Source organism: Phalangium opilio, unplaced genomic scaffold, assembly GCF_054372755.1.
Source record: "Phalangium opilio isolate 3A_F unplaced genomic scaffold, DU_Popi_V2 ptg000105l_1, whole genome shotgun sequence".
Lineage (NCBI taxonomy): Eukaryota > Metazoa > Arthropoda > Arachnida > Opiliones > Phalangiidae > Phalangium > Phalangium opilio.
The window spans coordinates 3,140,712-3,161,948 of NW_028324207.1; the positions used below are offsets into that span (position 1 = coordinate 3,140,712).

The 21,237-nt window shown below is 34.1% G+C and overlaps 2 protein-coding genes and 1 long non-coding RNA gene across 4 annotated transcripts; 2 read left to right on the forward strand and 1 right to left on the reverse strand.

Moving 5' to 3' along the window:
• The first annotated feature begins 348 nt into the window (after positions 1-348).
• On the forward strand, positions 349-1,279 carry LOC149625311 (uncharacterized). Its single transcript, XM_089852122.1, has 3 exons — positions 349-614; positions 682-909; positions 1,083-1,279. The coding sequence occupies exons 1-3, from the start codon at positions 349-351 to the stop codon at positions 1,264-1,266; spliced, it is 678 nt and encodes a 225-aa protein (XP_089708248.1). The 3' UTR covers positions 1,267-1,279.
• Positions 1,280-1,423: 144 nt separating this feature from the next.
• Positions 1,424-19,623, reverse strand: LOC149625312 (uncharacterized). 2 transcript variants are annotated; one of them, XM_089852120.1, is made up of 6 exons: positions 18,773-19,623; positions 18,562-18,680; positions 3,657-3,715; positions 3,369-3,594; positions 2,947-3,296; positions 2,750-2,880 (listed from the first exon to the last, which is right to left on the reverse strand). In XM_089852120.1, exons 1-5 carry the CDS (start codon positions 19,235-19,237, stop codon positions 2,951-2,953), a joined length of 1,215 nt encoding a protein of 404 aa, XP_089708246.1. In that variant the 5' UTR covers positions 19,238-19,623; the 3' UTR covers positions 2,750-2,880; positions 2,947-2,950. The 2 variants fall into 2 exon arrangements, with proteins under 2 accessions (XP_089708247.1, XP_089708246.1); XM_089852121.1 differs by lacking the exons at positions 3,369-3,594; positions 3,657-3,715; positions 18,562-18,680; positions 18,773-19,623 and adding exons at positions 1,424-1,673; positions 1,749-2,324; positions 2,459-2,645 and having other exon boundaries at positions 2,716-2,880; positions 2,947-3,081.
• On the forward strand, positions 4,606-6,042 carry LOC149625313 (uncharacterized). The gene is made up of 3 exons (XR_016374587.1): positions 4,606-5,491; positions 5,580-5,843; positions 5,907-6,042. It is a non-coding gene; the product is annotated as an uncharacterized LOC149625313 (long non-coding RNA).
• Positions 19,624-21,237: the final 1,614 nt, after the last annotated feature.

A 21,237-nucleotide genomic window follows, 5' to 3' on the forward strand; every position in this document is an offset into this window, starting at 1 on the left:
TTAGAAAGGTGTGAAGTCCAGCAGCCTTGCACGGATCTGCACCGTCATCAGGTTAACCCAAATAGCTTAAAGAGTTACTGACACATAATTTGAATGAGGTAAAATTTCATGTTGAAAATAAAGTTTGGGCCTCTAAGAAATGATCCGTATAAATTTTCCCCATTAAAAATTGGTTTAGTAATTAGAAACTTAATTCTAATCTTAACTGGGCACTATTACCAATTTGAAATCGTCCAGGGGGAGTGGCTAAGGTATGACGTAGGTGAATTGAGTTATCATTATTGGATAGATCAAAGCTAGTAACTTTTCTATGCTACCAAGTCTATACTGAACTTCTGAAGGCTAAAAATGGAATCTGACTCCTCTTCAGGTGATGTGTTTTACTCCGCTTTATCAAGTAATGATAGTAATATTGAAGAATCTCTCGAGTCAAGTAATTACGAGACTGAAAATTCCGAAGTTAGTGATAGTGATAAAAGTTTAGGCCTTGGCGCTGTGCAAAATCCTGTCCACGGAGTATTGCCTTATCAATTTGAACCCTTGGCTTCTTCAAGTTCTGAAGATGAAACCCCACGACCTGAACCTGAAAACCCTAGATTAGGGAACTCAGATTGGTAAGATATAACTCTTGAGTTTTACATAACCTTATTATTTGTGCCTGTATCTAAAGGTTATTTTTAGGTGCATCTGCGGATACTGTGTTATTATGCCAACTGCTGAGGAGAGCATTTGTTGCAGGGAAAAACCTGAACTAGAAGAGTTCATTACCAACGGAACCTGCATTACTCAGCACGACGAGTTTGACGAAACGTGTATCCGCAGAAACCAACTGAGGTTGGCGTATCTGGAGTTTGTAAACCCTGACGGTGGAGAAAGATTTCTTGAACCCCCCGAAGGGTTTATACACAAGTAAGTTAATTTCTCTGAATATTGCTACTAACGTCCTAAGTAAATTTATCTCATACTGTAAATCAAGATAGAAAATTAAGTCAATTTTACGCTAAATTTAGTTGTTGTAAGCGCTATTTAACCTGATTAAAATTTAAAAATATAGATTCTAATATTTTTTTCCAATTTAACAGGACTTATAGATACCTGGCTTATCGGAGGTTCATGCGCTGGATATATTGGTTTTTACCAGGTACACGTTTACCAATACCGAGTTGTGTCATCACTAAAATCCGTAACGCGTACCCTTCCGACGAGTATTGCGGATTTAGACACTTCCGTGTAAGACAAAGAAGGAGCCGCGGTCGTCGATATTGATAAGACAACACTCCATGAACAGGATTTTGTACACAAGCAAGGCCAAAACTATTATTACTATCATTAACTTCCGAATTTTCAATTTTGGAAATACTTGACTCCTGAGATTATTCGAAATTATTATCATTACTTGACAAACCGGAGTAAAAAACGTTCACCAAAGGATAAAAAAATTACAAGAAAGATAGATTTTCAAAACAGTTATTTTGATAAATCATTTCATTGTTTTTTAAAACGCTTTGCTTTTTCATATGAGGCCACCGCGTCAGATTTAGATGGGTGTTCATATTTTGAAGCCAAAGGTTTGGGTGCTTCTCCTAAAGATTCCCCGCTCTTTTCAAACCCAGTTTGATAGCTTTCTTCAGAAGCAGAAGAACATGTAGTTGCCATGAGGTTTTCTACATAATCTAGGGTGAACAAAGTGGTTGATAATTTTAAGAAAAATTCTTCAGGTATAAAAAATTATACTTTCATAAACTTACGATAAGTCGACGCAACCATGATTGGCCTTACAGAATATTCTCCAGCCTTGTATTTTGGAAAGAATATATTCCACCGTCTTTCACCATTTTTGGTGATAGCTTGTAATTTATCCGAATTTTCATTATAATGAAGCGCAGCTAAATAAAGTCTGGCTTCCATTCCATGGAAAGAATAGTGTGTGTGTTTGGTAGCAAATTGTATTACTACTGCATGGAAAGCTTCTACAGAAGACGTCTGGCATATCCAGGCTAGCTGCGCTATGTCCTTTACAAAACTGTCTATAATTTGTTTTAGAGACGCGAAAGCAATTTCTGAAACGTTAAGCCATTTCCGTGGTCGGTCTTTAGTTTTTTCTAGGGTACCGTGAGCACACTCTGGAAATGGTTCACCGTGTCCTCTGTGTTTGTTGGTAACATGGCGTAAAATGGATTTCCATTTTGCTTGCAGGAGGTTGCCATCACCATCACTGGTACTAGCGATCCAGTACAAATGGTTCTGGATACTTTTGCTCCATTTGAGTAGAACTTCCATGGTTTTTTTCTTGCCGCATACTTTTGCAATTTTGGACTTGACAGCTAAAATAATTAAATAATAATACTTATTACTTAATCACAACTAATAAGAAATAATAATAATATAATAATACGAAATAATAACAATATAATAATACGAAATAATAATAATAATAATAATAATAATATAAACTTACATTTTACTAAATGCCATACGTCAGAAAGATGTCTTATTCGTGGATAATGTTTCCTCAAAAAACTTCTAATTTGTATGTGCCTATCTGTCACCAAAAACGCTATTTCCAACCCTCGGTCAAAGAGAAACTTCAGTCCTAATTTCAAGCCTTCCAGCTCCATAGCAACGCTACTCTTTACTTGATTACTCTAAATGAAGAAACATATTTAGAAATGCTATTTACGTAAATCTTAGAACAAAAAAAAAACATATTCTTACTTGAAGTAATACCAGGTGAATAATTTTTTTGATTCGGGCTTCCAAAAAGGTATAGCTTCCGTATTTTGCGCAGAAAACAGGGCTGCAAAATCTGCCATCCCCTCCCATTTCAAGTTTTTGGCCTTGTAAGGAATCCAAAAGGCTTTTTTGTTCATCATGCCATACCTATATGTATACAATGTTATTAGGCACAAATTTATTACCATATAAACAAAATTAGAAGTAGCATACCGTTTTAATCGCTCGAAAAAGATGCTTTTTGAAGCCTGTAATATGTTCGCAAATCGAACATGACAATCTGAGAAAATTGGAACATTCTTATTGTTTTCCCTGGATTAAGTCCAGCTGCAGTTAAAACATTCAAAGCTGGCTTTCTTCCAATCAAAGGTTGGCTGCTCCACACATGATGATGGTTATTTGGGCAGTGAGTTTCGATGGTTATCATAGATCCATTGACATTTGATTTAATTGAGCACTTTGATAAGCACTGACTACAAAAAGCGAAGAGTTGGAGGAGAGCAGCTTCAAATACTATGAACTTCCGCTCAGTAACTGGATTAATTCCTTCAAAACTTCTAGAACTAGAAATTAAATAATATCTTTAAAATTTATTTTCAATTATCTCATAACTGTCAACACCAAAAATATCTTACTCGTGTACATCTTCAGCTATAGATGATATGTTGAAGCTTGATTCCAATGGATCTGAACGAGCTCCGGCATCTACCTCCTCCTCCTCCTCTTCTTCAAAATCATAGCAGTCATCGTCATTCCGTGATTGTAAAAACTGCCTTATTAGGCTCTCCTTATTTTCATTGTGAAAATCAGTTTGCGTGGTTTTGTCAGCGAGGTCTACCATAGCTACGCCAGCTTGATGACCTAAAATAATTCAGGGTTTAAGATAAAAATTATTTTAAAACTTCAATCATCGCGAAACTTACATTTGTTGCTTTGTTTTATTTGAGTTTGCGTTCCAAATGCTTTTGCTCCAGGCGAAACCCTTATGGAAAATTTCATTGGAAACCAATTGGGAACCATTTAAAAACATGTAGGACATATGGGGAATTTATAGGAAAAATACACCTATGCGTGTACTCATAGGGAAACTATAAGAAACCCATAGGTTTCCTATTGCAACATCTATTGGGATTTAATTGGGAGAGACTGCAATAGAAAACCAATAGGAAACCTATTGGTTCCCTATTGCAACATCTATTGGGATTTAATTGGGAGAGACTGCAATAGAAAACCAATAGGAAACCTATTGGTTCCCTTTTGCAACATCTATTGGGATTTAATTGGGAGAGACTGCAATAGAAAACCAATAGGAAACCTATTGGTTCCCTATTGCAACATCTATTGGGATTTAATTGGGGGAGACTGCAATAGAAAACCAATAGGAAACCTATTGGTTCCCTATTGCAACATCTATTGGGATTTAATTGTAAGAGACTGCAATAGAAAACCTATAGGAAACCAATGGGTTCCCTATTGCAATATGTATTGGGATTTAATTGGAAGAGACTGCAATAGAAAATCAATAGGAAACCCATTGGTTCCCTATTGCAATATCTATTAGGATTTAATTGGAAGAGACTGCAATAGAAAACCTATAGGAAACCAGTAGGTTCCCTATTGCAATATGTATTGGGATTTAATTGGAAGAGGCTGCAATAGAAAACCAATAGGAAACCTATTGGTTCCCTATTGCAACATCTATTGGGATTTAATTGGAAGAGACTGCAATAGAAAATCAATAGGAAACCCATTGGTTCCCTATTGCAATATCTATTAGGATTTAATTGGAAGAGACTGCAATAGGGAACCCATAGGCTCCCCAATTGCATTGTAAATTGGTCTTTAATTGGAAGGGACTGCAAATAGAAAACGTATAGAAAAGCCATAAGCTTCACAATTAACATGTCTATTGGGATTTTATTGGTAAGAATTCGGTAAGATTAGTGCTTTGTTATAGGTATATGCAAATAATTATTTCTTAAGAAACTTTTATTAACATGGTGCTTTATTAAAACTTTTACTGAAACTTAAAAAAGGCTTCAACTTAATCTTTCAATTTAAATTTTAGTGAAAGTGTAATTATTTAATACTTTTGGATTTAAATTTACATTATTCCCTTAGATTCAACTAAATTTGGGAAAGGGGATAGGTAGTGCTTCTTATTTACGGTAAAGACCAAAATATTCTGCGTCTTTTTCACTATCCTTAGAAATGGGTGTCCATTACTACCAATATTAACAACTTTGTACTCCCTTAAAATAACTATAGGCAGTTCAGAATTTTGACACCCCAAATTTAAATACACAAAATTAAGTGTTTCACTTGGATTGACAGCAGAAGTCTATTTAAAATTGCATTAAATGGATTTATTTTGAATTTTATATTGCTCCATGATGTCCATGGTGGAAGATTGCTACCATCAAATGGAAAACGGCATTAGCCAATTTAATTTGCCAATTTCTATCTACCCCATGGAGCCATAATAACGGGACTACTAGTTAAAAAATCGATATAGACTGTTCAAATCCCGGTCTCTCGTTATCATTCCTCCACGTGTGTGTTAAGGCTCCATGCCCTAGGCTTATTCTCTCACACGACAGTCGACACACGCCTCCAGGGGTGGCGCCACATTCTCTACTCTCTCTCTCTCTCTCTCCCCGCTCCTGTAACGAACGCATCGTTTCGTTTGATTTTGAATTTTAACGGATAGGCTGCTAGGAGTCAGCTCGTTACCGACAGACAAACCCAAGCACAATCGGTAAATCATGTTTTTGTTCAACTATTAATAAAAAATTACTTTGACTTTAATGGCAATATTCTACTATATTATTATGGGTAAAATCAAGGGAAAAACGTATTTAACGCCGACGTTCAAACAAAACCTTATTCTAAGCCTTGGTCATCAAGACAAAGAAGTAGAAGCAAAGACAAAGAAACCCCTATTTGCGCTAGTTAAGTTCACCGGAACTAACATACAGCGTATTGTTAACATCAAAAATATTACGGGATTTAAACCAAATCATTTGAATGATTTTAAACTTTGCACAATTACAAATATCTTGAAGAAGAGACTGAGGCATGGACTAAAGTGCTTATACTTTTATTGGGATGTAAGTAAATTTTTTTTTTAAATCTAGTACTGCCGCTCAGCTATTTGTAAATTAATTTTGCAGATTTATCTGGGAAACGGCGTTTTGTTAAATAAATGCAAGTGGGAAAATCGTCTCATGACCCAAAATCCATCAATTTTTACGAAAAATTTGGCTGTTACGATATGGGGGACCACAGTCCTTGCTACTACAAGCCTGACAGGAGTAGTATATTAATAAGAGAACGGGATGGGTATGAATTTGCCATAGAGATAACATGGGGTATGATACCCTATGGGAAAATTAACATTGGGTATGAAAATTCGACGGTCTCAAATTTTTCCGAAGCGGCTTTTTTGTGCACCTTGGACGGCATGGAGAGTACGTAAGTTTTACGGTAAAATGAGAACAGAGCGGGACGGGTTAGTAATAACATTGAGGGAAAATTAACATTGGGTATGAAAATTCGTCGGTCTCGAATTTTTCCGAAGCGGCTGTTTTGTGCACCTTGGACGGCACGGAGAGTACGTAAGTTTCACGGTAAAATGAGAACAGAGCGGGACGGGTTAGTAATAGCATTGAGTGTATAATTTCGACTCGAGTTCTCTGAATTGGCTCTCTTGGACGGCAAGGAGAGGACGTAAATTTTACGGTTAAAAAAAAAAGAGAGAGAGAGATAGCTCTAGTTTCGTTACGATGAGAGAACTCGAGGTTTGGAATTTCATAAATTGTTTATGCGTGCATTTCACCCATACGAGACAGTTGTCTGCGGCGGTGGTGTTTTTTTTAATTAGATAAATCGGATTATAGTAGTGAAGAAAATTAAGCTAAATTTTGACGGTCTTTGAACAAATCGCGTACGGTTGGATATAAGAGATGGGGAAAGTTGGGTATACGTACAGAGTGATAGAAGAAACATGAGGCATGGATGAGGGATATACCCTATGGAATATTACCATAGGTATATACATGTATATACATATTATATGGATTATAGTATTATTAAGGTACAGTTTTCAAATAATTTCTTGTTTAGCCGAGCATAGAAACGGTTTAAAAAATAAGAAATACTTTTGTGCTCTTCAAAAATGTATCCTATTCTCCACGTGGATTTATAAACATCAAGATTATGTAAATTCTTTATTGGTAAATGAATAAGTTTTGCCACCTCATAGTACGGTACAGGCCGACAAAGGTAGTACGGAGGGTCCGTACACAAATCGACGAGGGGGATTGGATTCTTACCGTTTCAGAGTACGGGGGAAGACCGAATTAATTGTTCGACAATTATATGCCTAATCATCGATGCTTCCCAGGGATATTACGGGAGTCTGGTTTCGAGACAGAGCGACGAGTTCTCAAATTTCCCTTCCGAGAGAGAGGAGAACGTTTTTAGTATAAAAGAGCGCGCATTATAAATTCTCCATAGGGATTGTACATACAACATTGACTATAGGGTATATAATTTTTCTGAACCAGGTAAAAAGGGGATTGTTTTTAATTTCACCGATCCAAGGGTACGGGAGAGGCCGACTAAATATTACGGTTAGTGCATACCTCGGAGTCGATGGAGGATTCAAATATGGATTAATTTTTACCGGTTCTATAGTAAATCTTGGTATAATTATAAATTATCCATACCAGTTGTACAGTATACAAATAGGGTTTATGATTCAGAAGTTTATGCGTGACTTTCACCCATACGAGGCAGTTGTCTACGGTGGTGTGTTTTTTTTTAATTAAGAAAAGTAAATCGGAGTATAGGAGAGAAGAAAAAGATTATGTTTTTGGCGTGATGCAAAATTAAGCTAAATTTTGAAGGTCTTTGAACAAATCGCGTACGGTGGGGTATAAGAGATCTGAAAAGTTGGGCATACGTATAGGGTGTTAGAAGAAACATGAGGCATGGATGAGGGATATACCCTATGGAGTATTAAGATAGATGTATACAACTTTTAACATGGATATACATGCCTATGGATTATAGTATTATTAAGGTACAGTTTTCAAGGAAGGTCTACAGTATATCTATAAGCTATATTTCTTAAAAACGAATTGCGTGATGTAAAATTAAGTTATAGCATGACGGTCTTTGAGCAAATCGGGTACGGCGGGGTATAAGAGATCGGGAAAGTTGGGTGATAGAACGAACATGGATCATGGATGAGGGATATACCCTATGGAATATATCGAGTGGTATATACACCCTTTAGAATATAACATGGATGGATATTATTAAGTTATAGTTTTCAAGGAAAATATACGGTATATCTATAAGCTATATGTTTCAAGTTACGAATATAATGGGTGTTACTACCCATTTAATTTCATTCTTTATTCGTATCTGGTTTCGCACACATTTTGGAAAACGACATATAATATGGCTGAAAATGTTGTCAAATACTAAATTCAATTAAAAGGTGCGGTTGGATGATATTTTCATTGAAAATTACTGTTAAATAACTAATTTCAATAAGAAATTCTGCTTTTAAAATAAAATTTGGTTGAAACTATTGTAAAATTATTAAAACGTGTTGTTAAATAAGTAAAAATTATATAAAAGTGTTGTTAAATTAGCAAAAAATAGATAATTGTTAATAAATTACTATAAATTATGGTTTAAAGTTTCGATAAATGAGAAAAATATGGTTACATGTGCAAACAAATGATTTAAATGTGGTTGAAAATTTCGTTAAATGACTAAAATACGCTAAAACATGAATGAAAATGTCGTTAAATGGCTTTAATATAAAAGGAAACGATGTTAAATGACTGAAAAGCGGTTTGAAGTGTAGTTAATTTACTGAAGTGCGGCTTAAAGTGTTGATAAATGCCTAAAAAGTGGTAGAAAGTGTTAATAAATGAATAAAAAAGTGGTTTAAAGCTACGTTGAATTACGATAATATGATAGAAAATTATGTTAAAGGACCGAAAAGCTGTTTGAAGTGTTGTCAAATGACAAAGTGCTAGGATGTGTCGTTAAATGAATTAAAGTTAAACATGAAAGACAAGGCTTTAAATTCCTCGATATCCAAACATATATGAAGGATGCTATGGGACCAGAATGAATACGAATTGGACGAACTAACTAGAATCGTCCCAAGCATATCGGAAACAGGGGCTAGAAAAACAAGTATATCATTCCGAATATTTTGGAAAAACAATTATAAACTTCGAAGACTTAGGCTGCCCCAAGTACAAAGACTTTTCTTATCACGGTTCAGATTGGGTGGAAATATCACTCTGATAATAAATTGTGCATTATTCAAGCGCACAAATTGAAACTATGGAATGTGTAATATTTATCCCACGAAATAATCAGGGTGCGATGTTATTATCTGATATATATTAGGCCATTTGGCCAACATTTTCTCCCAAGCCTCGAGAGGAAGCGAAAATTCTTTAAGGTTATTCTTATTAATGTTTTATGGGGTCCATCACCACATGATATCCAATAAGGCCTACAATTATTTTGCGGAATTTTTTTTAACTATGTCTAACCTCGATTGTCTAAACGTATAAGACTTTTATCAATATAATATGGTTGAAAACTTTTTGAAATACTAAATTAAATTAAAAGGTGCGGTTGGAGGACATTTTCATTAAAAGTTTCTGTTAAATAACTAATTTCAATAAGACGTTCTGCTTTTTGAACAAAACTTGGTTGAAACTGTTGAAAATTATTAAAATGTGTTTTTAAAAAAGGAAAATTGTTAAAATGTGTTGTTAAATAAGTTAAAATTAGATAATTTTTGATAAATTACTATAATATATGGTTGAACGTTTCGATAAATGACAAAAAGATGGTTGCATGTGCTAATAAATGATTTAAATGTGGTTGAAAGTGTCGTTAAGAAACTGAAAAGAAGTTAAAATAGTGTCGTTAAGAAACTAAAAAGAAGTTAAAATTTCGTTAAATGACAAAACCCTGAATGAAAATGTCGTTAAATGCCTATAATATGTTAGAAAATGATGTTAAGTGACTGAAAAGCGGTTTTGAGTGTTGTTAAATGAATAAAAAGTGGTTGAACGTGTCGTTAAATGAATAAAAAGTGGTTGAACGTGTCGTTAAATGAATAAAAAGTGGTTGAACGTGTCGTTAAATGACTATAATATATAATAGAAAACGATGTTGAATGACTGAAAAGCGCCTTGAAGCGTAGTTAAATTATTGAAAATATTTGAAAATGACTAAGAAATGGTTGAAAGTGTTGATAAATGATTAAAAAGTGGTTCAAAGCTTCGTTAAATGACTATAATATGATAGAAAATTTATATTAAAGGACCGAAAAGCTGAATGAAGTGCTGTCAAATGACAAAAATTGCTAGAAAAGTTGTTAAATGACTAAAAACAGGTTGAAAGTTTTGTTAAATTAATAAAATGGTGATGAAATTGTTGATGAATGCCTAAAAAAGTGGTTGAAGGTTTCGTAGAGTGACTAAAATATGAATGAAAATGTCGTTAAATGACTGTAATATAATAGAATACGATATTAAATGACTGAAAATCGGTATGAAGTGTAGTAAAATTACTGAAATGTAGTTGAAAGTCTTGATAATTGACTAAAAAGTGGGTGAAAGTGATGATAAATGACTATAAAGTGGTTCAAAGCCTCGTTAAATGACTATAATGTGATCGAAAATTATTTTAAAGGAACGAAAAGTTGTTTGTAGTGTTGTCAAATGACAAAAAAGTGCTAGGAAGTGTCGTTAAATGACTATAATATAAAATAGAACGATGGTAAATGACTGAAAAGCGGTTTAGCGTAGTTAAATTACTGAAAAGCAGTTGAAAATGTTGATAAATAACTAAAAAGTGGTTTAAAGTGTTGATAAATGACTAAAAAAGTAAAACGTGGTTCAAAGCTTCGTTGAATGACAATAACAGATAATAGAAAATTACGTTAAAGGACCGAAAAGCTGTTTGAAGTGCTGTCAAATGACAAAAAAATGCTAAGAAGTGTTGTTAAATTACTAAAAACTGGTTGAAAGTGTTGCGAATGAAAAAAAAGTGGTTGAAAGGGATAAATGTCTAATGTTCGACTCTAAGGCGCTGTAAAAACATACGGAAAGCGTGTTAAATTAACAAATTCAAAATTTTGGTTCTGTGTAATGAAAAACCTAAAAAAAACCAAAAAAAAATAAATAAACAGTTTATAGGAAGAGTTGAAAGAAAAATTTTTCTATCATTATTTAAAACATAGTATATGAGATTCGCCAGCATGTACGTGATTGGTTGAATTTATCATATTATAGAAAGACGCTACATGGTATGACCTTATAAAATACAACGCAGATCCCAAGATAAGGCAATTCTTCAAGCTGTCCACAATATTTCTAAATAGGTCAACCAATTTAATACCTTAATGTAATTAATTAAAACCGTTTAAATCGATTTAACCAGCTTTGATCAAATATTTTCTATACGAAGTGAAAATGTCACTTTTTGGTGGGCATCGTCCACCGATACATCACTAATTTAAATGGTGTAGGTGTCCCAATGCTGATGAAGTCGACGGAGATGAAGTCGCCCCCCCCCAAAAAATAATCCGTAAACCCTACCAAAAAAATTCGCTGTTAGCAACCTAAAATTCTGTAGCAATTTATATAAAAAATTATAATGATAGATTCGTTATGTTTCATCTCTGCAGAGATGAATTTCAATATCAAACAGTACAATTTTGAACAAAAGAGCAGATGGAGACAAGTAAAATGTTTCATGTTCTTTCGATGGGAGTCCCAATAGTGTGGACTAAAAGCTAACCTTCATAATGCAATTTTTATATTAAGTTCTTATAATAACTAGTTTGCCCAGATTTAGCCCCCCCCCCAAATTTCAAACCCTAGCGACGCTACTGGTTTGAGTAGAGTATGATATACCAAAGCCATTGGAAGAAAGTGTCAGGGGACCAAACCTCAGGACCAGGGAAGGGCCACCACACCCGTGTTTTTTTTCTTCAGCACGTGTTTTATTAGACTTTCAACCAATTTATTTGTCATCTAACGATATTTTCAACCTTGTTGTTGTCTTTCAATCACTATTAAAACCATTTTTTCTCATTTATAAAGACTTTCAACCACTTTTAGTCAATACTAACACTTGCAACTACCTTTTACTCACATAACAACACTTTCAACCGTATTTATAGAAGAGGAGATCTTCCTATTGAAATTAGTTATTTAAGATCAATTTTCAATGAAACATTTCACGTCCAACCGTTTTTTAATGAAATTTAGTATTTGACAACGTTTCAACCATATTTTATTGATAGATATCTTTGACGTTTAGAAATTCAAGGCCAGACATAGTTAAAGAAAATCCACAAAACAATTATAGGCCCTATTGGCCGGGTATGATATTGTGTGGTGATGGACTTACATACGAACGTTTATTTCTTATCTTTAAAGTTAGACTTATATGCATATATATGACGTGCTCAGCCGTCCATCTCCGTCGACTTCATCAGCATTGGGACACCTACACCATTTAAATTAGTGATGTGTCGGTGGACGATGCCCACCAAAAAGTGACATTTTCACTTCGTATAGAAAATATTTGATCAAAGCTGGTTAAATCGATTTAAACGGTTTTAATTAATTACATTAAGGTATTAAATTGGTTGACCTATTTAGAAATATTGTGGACAGCTTGAAGAATTGCCTTATCTTGGGATCTGCGTTGTATTTTATAAGGTCATACCATGTAGCGTCTTTCTATAATATGATAAATTCAACCAATCACGTACATGCTGGCGAATCTCATATACTATGTTTTAAATAATGATAGAAAAATTTTTCTTTCAACTCTTCCTATAAACTGTTTATTTATTTTTTTTTTGGTTTTTTTTAGGTTTTTCATTACACAGAACCAAAATTTTGAATTTGTTAATTTAACACGCTTTCCGTATGTTTTTACAGCGCCTTAGAGTCGAACATTAGACATTTATCCCTTTCAACCACTTTTTTTTCATTCGCAACACTTTCAACCAGTTTTTAGTAATTTAACAACACTTCTTAGCATTTTTTTGTCATTTGACAGCACTTCAAACAGCTTTTCGGTCCTTTAACGTAATTTTCTATTATCTGTTATTGTCATTCAACGAAGCTTTGAACCACGTTTTACTTTTTTAGTCATTTATCAACACTTTAAACCACTTTTTAGTTATTTATCAACATTTTCAACTGCTTTTCAGTAATTTAACTACGCTAAACCGCTTTTCAGTCATTTACCATCGTTCTATTTTATATTATAGTCATTTAACGACACTTCCTAGCACTTTTTTGTCATTTGACAACACTACAAACAACTTTTCGTTCCTTTAAAATAATTTTCGATCACATTATAGTCATTTAACGAGGCTTTGAACCACTTTATAGTCATTTATCATCACTTTCACCCACTTTTTAGTCAATTATCAAGACTTTCAACTACATTTCAGTAATTTTACTACACTTCATACCGATTTTCAGTCATTTAATATCGTATTCTATTATATTACAGTCATTTAACGACATTTTCATTCATATTTTAGTCACTCTACGAAACCTTCAACCACTTTTTTAGGCATTCATCAACAATTTCATCACCATTTTATTAATTTAACAAAACTTTCAACCTGTTTTTAGTCATTTAACAACTTTTCTAGCAATTTTTGTCATTTGACAGCACTTCATTCAGCTTTTCGGTCCTTTAATATAAATTTTCTATCATATTATAGTCATTTAACGAAGCTTTGAACCACTTTTTAATCATTTATCAACACTTTCAACCATTTCTTAGTCATTTTCAAATATTTTCAATAATTTAACTACGCTTCAAGGCGCTTTTCAGTCATTCAACATCGTTTTCTATTATATATTATAGTCATTTAACGACACGTTCAACCACTTTTTATTCATTTAACGACACGTTCAACCACTTTTTATTCATTTAACGACACGTTCAACCACTTTTTATTCATTTAACAACACTCAAAACCGCTTTTCAGTCACTTAACATCATTTTCTAACATATTATAGGCATTTAACGACATTTTCATTCAGGGTTTTGTCATTTAACGAAATTTTAACTTCTTTTTAGTTTCTTAACGACACTATTTTAACTTCTTTTCAGTTTCTTAACGACACTTTCAACCACATTTAAATCATTTATTAGCACATGCAACCATCTTTTTGTCATTTATCGAAACGTTCAACCATATATTATAGTAATTTATCAAAAATTATCTAATTTTAACTTATTTAACAACACATTTTAACAATTTTCCTTTTTTAAAAACACATTTTAATAATTTTCAACAGTTTCAACCAAGTTTTGTTCAAAAAGCAGAACGTCTTATTGAAATTAGTTATTTAACAGAAACTTTTAATGAAAATGTCCTCCAACCGCACCTTTTAATTTAATTTAGTATTTCAAAAAGTTTTCAACCATATTATATTGATAAAAGTCTTATACGTTTAGACAATCGAGGTTAGACATAGTTAAAAAAAATTCCGCAAAATAATTGTAGGCCTTATTGGATATCATGTGGTGATGGACCCCATAAAACATTAATAAGAATAACCTTAAAGAATTTTCGCTTCCTCTCGAGGCTTGGGAGAAAATGTTGGCCAAATGGCCTAATATATATCAGATAATAACATCGCACCCTGATTATTTCGTGGGATAAATATTACACATTCCATAGTTTCAATTTGTGCGCTTGAATAATGCACAATTTATTATCAGAGTGATATTTCCACCCAATCTGAACCGTGATAAGAAAAGTCTTTGTACTTGGGGCAGCCTAAGTCTTCGAAGTTTATAATTGTTTTTCCAAAATATTCGGAATGATATACTTGTTTTTCTAGCCCCTGTTTCCGATATGCTTGGGACGATTCTAGTTAGTTCGTCCAATTCGTATTCATTCTGGTCCCATAGCATCCTTCATATATGTTTGGATATCGAGGAATTTAAAGCCTTGTCTTTCATGTTTAACTTTAATTCATTTAACGACACATCCTAGCACTTTGTCATTTGACAACACTTCAAACAGCTTTTCGGTCCTTTAACATAATTTTCTATCATATTATCGTAATTCAACGTAGCTTTAAACCACTTTTTTATTCATTTATTAACACTTTCTACCACTTTTTAGGCATTTATCAACACTTTAAGCCGCACTTCAGTAAATTAACTACACTTCAAACCGCTTTTCAGTCATTTAACATCGTTTCCTTTTATATTAAAGCCATTTAACGACATTTTCATTCATGTTTTAGCGTATTTTAGTCATTTAACGAAATTTTCAACCACATTTAAATCATTTGTTTGCACATGTAACCATATTTTTCTCATTTATCGAAACTTTAAACCATAATTTATAGTAATTTATTAACAATTATCTATTTTTTGCTAATTTAACAACACTTTTATATAATTTTTACTTATTTAACAACACGTTTTAATAATTTTACAATAGTTTCAACCAAATTTTATTTTAAAAGCAGAATTTCTTATTGAAATTAGTTATTTAACAGTAATTTTCAATGAAAATATCATCCAACCGCACCTTTTAATTGAATTTAGTATTTGACAACATTTTCAGCCATATTATATGTCGTTTTCCAAAATGTGTGCGAAACCAGATACGAATAAAGAATGAAATTAAATGGGTAGTAACACCCATTATATTCGTAACTTGAAACATATAGCTTATAGATATACCGTATATTTTCCTTGAAAACTATAACTTAATAATATCCATCCATGTTATATTCTAAAGGGTGTATATACCACTCGATATATTCCATAGGGTATATCCCTCATCCATGATCCATGTTCGTTCTATCACCCAACTTTCCCGATCTCTTATACCCCGCCGTACCCGATTTGCTCAAAGACCGTCATGCTATAACTTAATTTTACATCACGCAATTCGTTTTTAAGAAATATAGCTTATAGATATACTGTAGACCTTCCTTGAAAACTGTACCTTAATAATACTATAATCCATAGGCATGTATATCCATGTTAAAAGTTGTATACATCTATCTTAATACTCCATAGGGTATATCCCTCATCCATGCCTCATGTTTCTTCTAACACCCTATACGTATGCCCAACTTTTCAGATCTCTTATACCCCACCGTACGCGATTTGTTCAAAGACCTTCAAAATTTAGCTTAATTTTGCATCACGCCAAAAACATAATCTTTTTCTTCTCTCCTATACTCCGATTTACTTTTCTTAATTAAAAAAAAACACACCACCGTAGACAACTGCCTCGTATGGGTGAAAGTCACGCATAAACTTCTGAATCATAAACCCTATTTGTATACTGTACAACTGGTATGGATAATTTATAATTATACCAAGATTTACTATAGAACCGGTAAAAATTAATCCATATTTGAATCCTCCATCGACTCCGAGGTATGCACTAACCGTAATATTTAGTCGGCCTCTCCCGTACCCTTGGATCGGTGAAATTAAAAACAATCCCCTTTTTACCTGGTTCAGAAAAATTATATACCCTATAGTCAATGTTGTATGTACAATCCCTATGGAGAATTTATAATGCGCGCTCTTTTATACTAAAAACGTTCTCCTCTCTCTCGGAAGGGAAATTTGAGAACTCGTCGCTCTGTCTCGAAACCAGACTCCCGTAATATCCCTGGGAAGCATCGATGATTAGGCATATAATTGTCGAACAATTAATTCGGTCTTCCCCCGTACTCTGAAACGGTAAGAATCCAATCCCCCTCGTCGATTTGTGTACGGACCCTCCGTACTACCTTTGTCGGCCTGTACCGTACTATGAGGTGGCAAAACTTATTCATTTACCAATAAAGAATTTACATAATCTTGATGTTTATAAATCCACGTGGAGAATAGGATACATTTTTGAAGAGCACAAAAGTATTTCTTATTTTTTAAACCGTTTCTATGCTCGGCTAAACAAGAAATTATTTGAAAACTGTACCTTAATAATACTATAATCCATATAATATGTATATACATGTATATACCTATGGTAATATTCCATAGGGTATATCCCTCATCCATGCCTCATGTTTCTTCTATCACTCTGTACGTATACCCAACTTTCCCCATCTCTTATATCCAACCGTACGCGATTTGTTCAAAGACCGTCAAAATTTAGCTTAATTTTCTTCACTACTATAATCCGATTTATCTAATTAAAAAAAACACCACCGCCGCAGACAACTGTCTCGTATGGGTGAAATGCACGCATAAACAATTTATGAAATTCCAAACCTCGAGTTCTCTCATCGTAACGAAACTAGAGCTATCTCTCTCTCTCTTTTTTTTTTAACCGTAAAATTTACGTCCTCTCCTTGCCGTCCAAGAGAGCCAATTCAGAGAACTCGAGTCGAAATTATACACTCAATGCTATTACTAACCCGTCCCGCTCTGTTCTCATTTTACCGTGAAACTTACGTACTCTCCGTGCCGTCCAAGGTGCACAAAACAGCCGCTTCGGAAAAATTCGAGACCGACGAATTTTCATACCCAATGTTAATTTTCCCTCAATGTTATTACTAACCCGTCCCGCTCTGTTCTCATTTTACCGTAAAACTTACGTACTCTCCATGCCGTCCAAGGTGCACAAAAAAGCCGCTTCGGAAAAATTTGAGACCGTCGAATTTTCATACCCAATGTTAATTTTCCCATAGGGTATCATACCCCATGTTATCTCTATGGCAAATTCATACCCATCCCGTTCTCTTATTTATATACTACTGACAGGAGTAATTTCTAATAGAATGAAAAATACCAGATATGATGAAGCTAGGCCACCCCTCACCCCCCAAAAAATTCAGTCAATAAAGAGTAAGTTTATAATTATTATTTTAAGGAAATATCAAAGTCCAAAATCTTCCAGGTGGCGTAAGGTACTACGGGGTGCAGAACATCCTGATCTTATTGATGTTGCTGTGAAAGGTGTTCATCACGCTTTAACTCAAAAAATTGCTGTTATTAGGAAAAAGATTAAATAATTATTTTGTAAAAAGCCGTAATAAAATGTATAGCATTCTAGGGTGCTAATTTTTACACTATTAGAATGGTAGCTCTTCACGTGCAAAGTCCGTTTATTGTGTTAATTTGTACTCCTCTCACGGATTTTAATTCCTAGTACAACTGCATTAGTTTTAGGTCTTATCAAAGCCCCTTAGGGTTTTTTTCCTGTCGGAATTCCAGTTTGATTATTACCTATCTGAATTCCATTTTGATTATTACCTATCTGAATTCCATTTTGATTATTACCTATAGGAATCCCATTTTGATTATTACCTATAGGAATCCCATTTTGATTATTACCTATAGGAATCCCATTTTGATTATTACCTATCGGAATCCCATTTTGATTATTACCTATCGGAATCCCATTTTGATTATTACCTATCGGAATCCCATTTTGATTATTACCTATAGGAATCCCATTTTGATTATTACCTATAGGAATCCTATTTTGATTATTACCTATAGGAATCCCATTTTGATTATTACCTATAGGAATCCCATTTTGATTTCTACCTATCGGAATCCCATTTGGTTTATTTCTTATAACAATCCCATTCATTTCTATTCCTATTGAATCCCCATTAGATTATATCCCAACACTGCCTATTGGGACACCATTTGTCAAGGCCTATTGATACCCAATTCAATTTCTATTGGTGTATTTGTCCAAAACACAATCGATTTCTAATACATTTCCAATAGGAAAAATACCAATTGGTTTCCAATGTAATTTTCCATAAGGGAAATAATAACTGAGTTCCTCGACTTTTAGTTTTTGGAAAAACAACAAACTGAATTCCAATCGACGGATTCGAGAAGGTATCGGAATCCTAAAAATTTACAAGTTAAAAATTGGTGTTCAATAAATAAACAGATACAATTAGTACAGATAGTTCTCGAAACGACTGGAGAATAAACTCACCATTAATTTAGCCCTCTTTCTCGGTAGCATTAAACCTTCAGTGTAATCAGTTTCTAAAGTTTCCGAAGGTTCATGAACGCTTTCTAGACTCTCCACGGAAGTTGATGCACACGCTTCCATTGATGGCAAATTAACCGAACCTATCACACTTACACCCGATTCCACATTTTGAGTACCGAAAATTGTTGGAACAGAACTACGAGCCAGGAATTTAGAACCGTACCGTTTAATAGGGCTAATGTTAATCAAAGCACCGGGTTTATGTTCATAACAATCGCTCGTAAAATGAGCAGAACAAACGCGGCTACTTTTCGTGATTTTAGATTCTGAAACTCCAACATTTTCAATCCAAACCTTTCGAATGACTTCGTTTTTAGGAAAACAATGGAATAGTATTGACGGTGCTTTAGTTTTGTTATTGTTTTTGCAACCCGGAACAATACATTTATAAGAGTAATTACTCATACTGACTTCTACAAACTAAATTTTAAAAATGAAGTTAACTAAATCAAGTTAGACTGATTTTTTAGCCTGAGCTCAGCTGAGATATCTTAACCCTCGGCGCAATATTTACCAAGCAGGCGACTAAAGATGGCGTAGGCGGAGTTTCCTTCCCAGATCGTGACGTATATACCTTGAAAAAACAATTTGGCCAAGACCACGGTGTGAAAATATTCAAAAGTAGGCGGGGCCACGTGGACAATTGGAGTCACTTTCAAATTGTAATTTCAAGGTTAAAAGTAATTTAAATGTAACAAATATCGATATTTTCGAAATCTACGTATAGGAAAGCATAAATTAAACTACAAACTAAGGGAATATAAGATCATGTACTATATGTGTCTATAACTCTTTAATAATGCCGGATATGTTTTTTCACCGCTCTAACTGATCTGACCTGGCAGCCCCAACGAGTCTGTGACAAAGCTTTTAGCTCGGAATTTCCAATATTCAACTCTTGTTGAATTTCTTTGAACTTCCTGTGAGCTATGCCTGACGTAGAAAAGTACGAGTGCAAAGTACTTAGCAGACTGAAGAAATCCTTGACATCTTGAATATCACAACAGGTGTCGACCAGCACCAAATTAAGTCTATGGGCATAGCAGTGAATATATAATGCTTTGGGATGCTCTTCTCGAAAAATCTTTTGTACCCCTTTGCACCTTCCACTCATGACATTTGCTCCGTCATATCCCTGGCCGACACAATAAGCTTCTCCAAAATCATACTCCTTAATTTTGTCGCACAAAGATTTTTTTAAACCTGCAGCGCAAAGATCTCTGACGTCTTCAAAGCATAAAAACTTTCGTTCAATTTGTTGTTTAAGAAGTATCGAATGCATATACTCATTTGTTCCAATTTGCTCAAGTCTCTAGTGTCGTCACACAAAATTGAGTAAAATCCAGACTTTTTCACTTCGGCAATAATTTAGTTTCTTAAAATGTCAGCACTGATTTTCATCAAGCTATTTTGTGAAGAAGGAGACAAGTAAGAGGCATTTCCAGGAATAAGAGTTTGGCTAAGGTTTTCGCCAAAAATAGGATCAAACTTCGAAAAAGTTTGCAAAATTTCCAAAAAGTTCCCCCAATTCAATGAATTAGAGCCTTCGTCGTGTCCCCTTTGGGCAATTCCCTGTCTCGCAGTTAGTAGTGAAATTTCAATTATTCGATTGAGATAAGCTCTGTTTTTCCTAACCTCCTCTACGCTGGCATTCAGTGAGATAGTAGCTACTGATCCAGTCTTTTGACATGTCTTAAATCCAGCCCACCCTTCAAGAGATTTCTTATGGCTTAAGGTATTTTCGTGGTCGTTGATTTTTTTTACTGCGTGTTGCCAGTCTTTGAAACCAATGAATTCAAATCCATCCGCGCATCTTCCACTATTGAGTCTGAAATGTCTGCAAGCGTAACAAAATGCAGAATCGTGGCTAACACTATACTCTAACCACTTGTAATAATCGAACCAACAACGGTTGAAAGCTCTGTTGTGTTTACCGCTAATTTTTAAAGGATACTTAGCAAGTAGTGGTTGTCTAGGTGCTTCATACTTCGTTTCACTTAAATCAGTAGGAACTGTATTGTCACTACTTGGTCGAGTTGAGCTACTTGGTAGTACATTATTGTCAATCACAGAAGAAACTCTTAATTCATTGTTAATATCTTCACGAGTTGATAAATTGGCAACTTCAGTGTTTTCGGGAGGAGATAAAAGACGTGTTGCTTCACCCTTTTTAGTCCCTCTTATCACAAACTTGTCCATTATGATTCCTGATTTGTTGTTCTAAATTTAAAACTTAATTTTAGGTTTGATTTTTGTTATTTATTGATCGATCAATGCGATTAATATGTGATTTGTGGCTTACAAAGAAAAATATATCAGTTAGTCCTACTCCTACAGACTAAGTTTCTTTTCACCTCTCCAAAACAACGGACGCGTCTGACTCGCATATCACACTCAAACTAGGT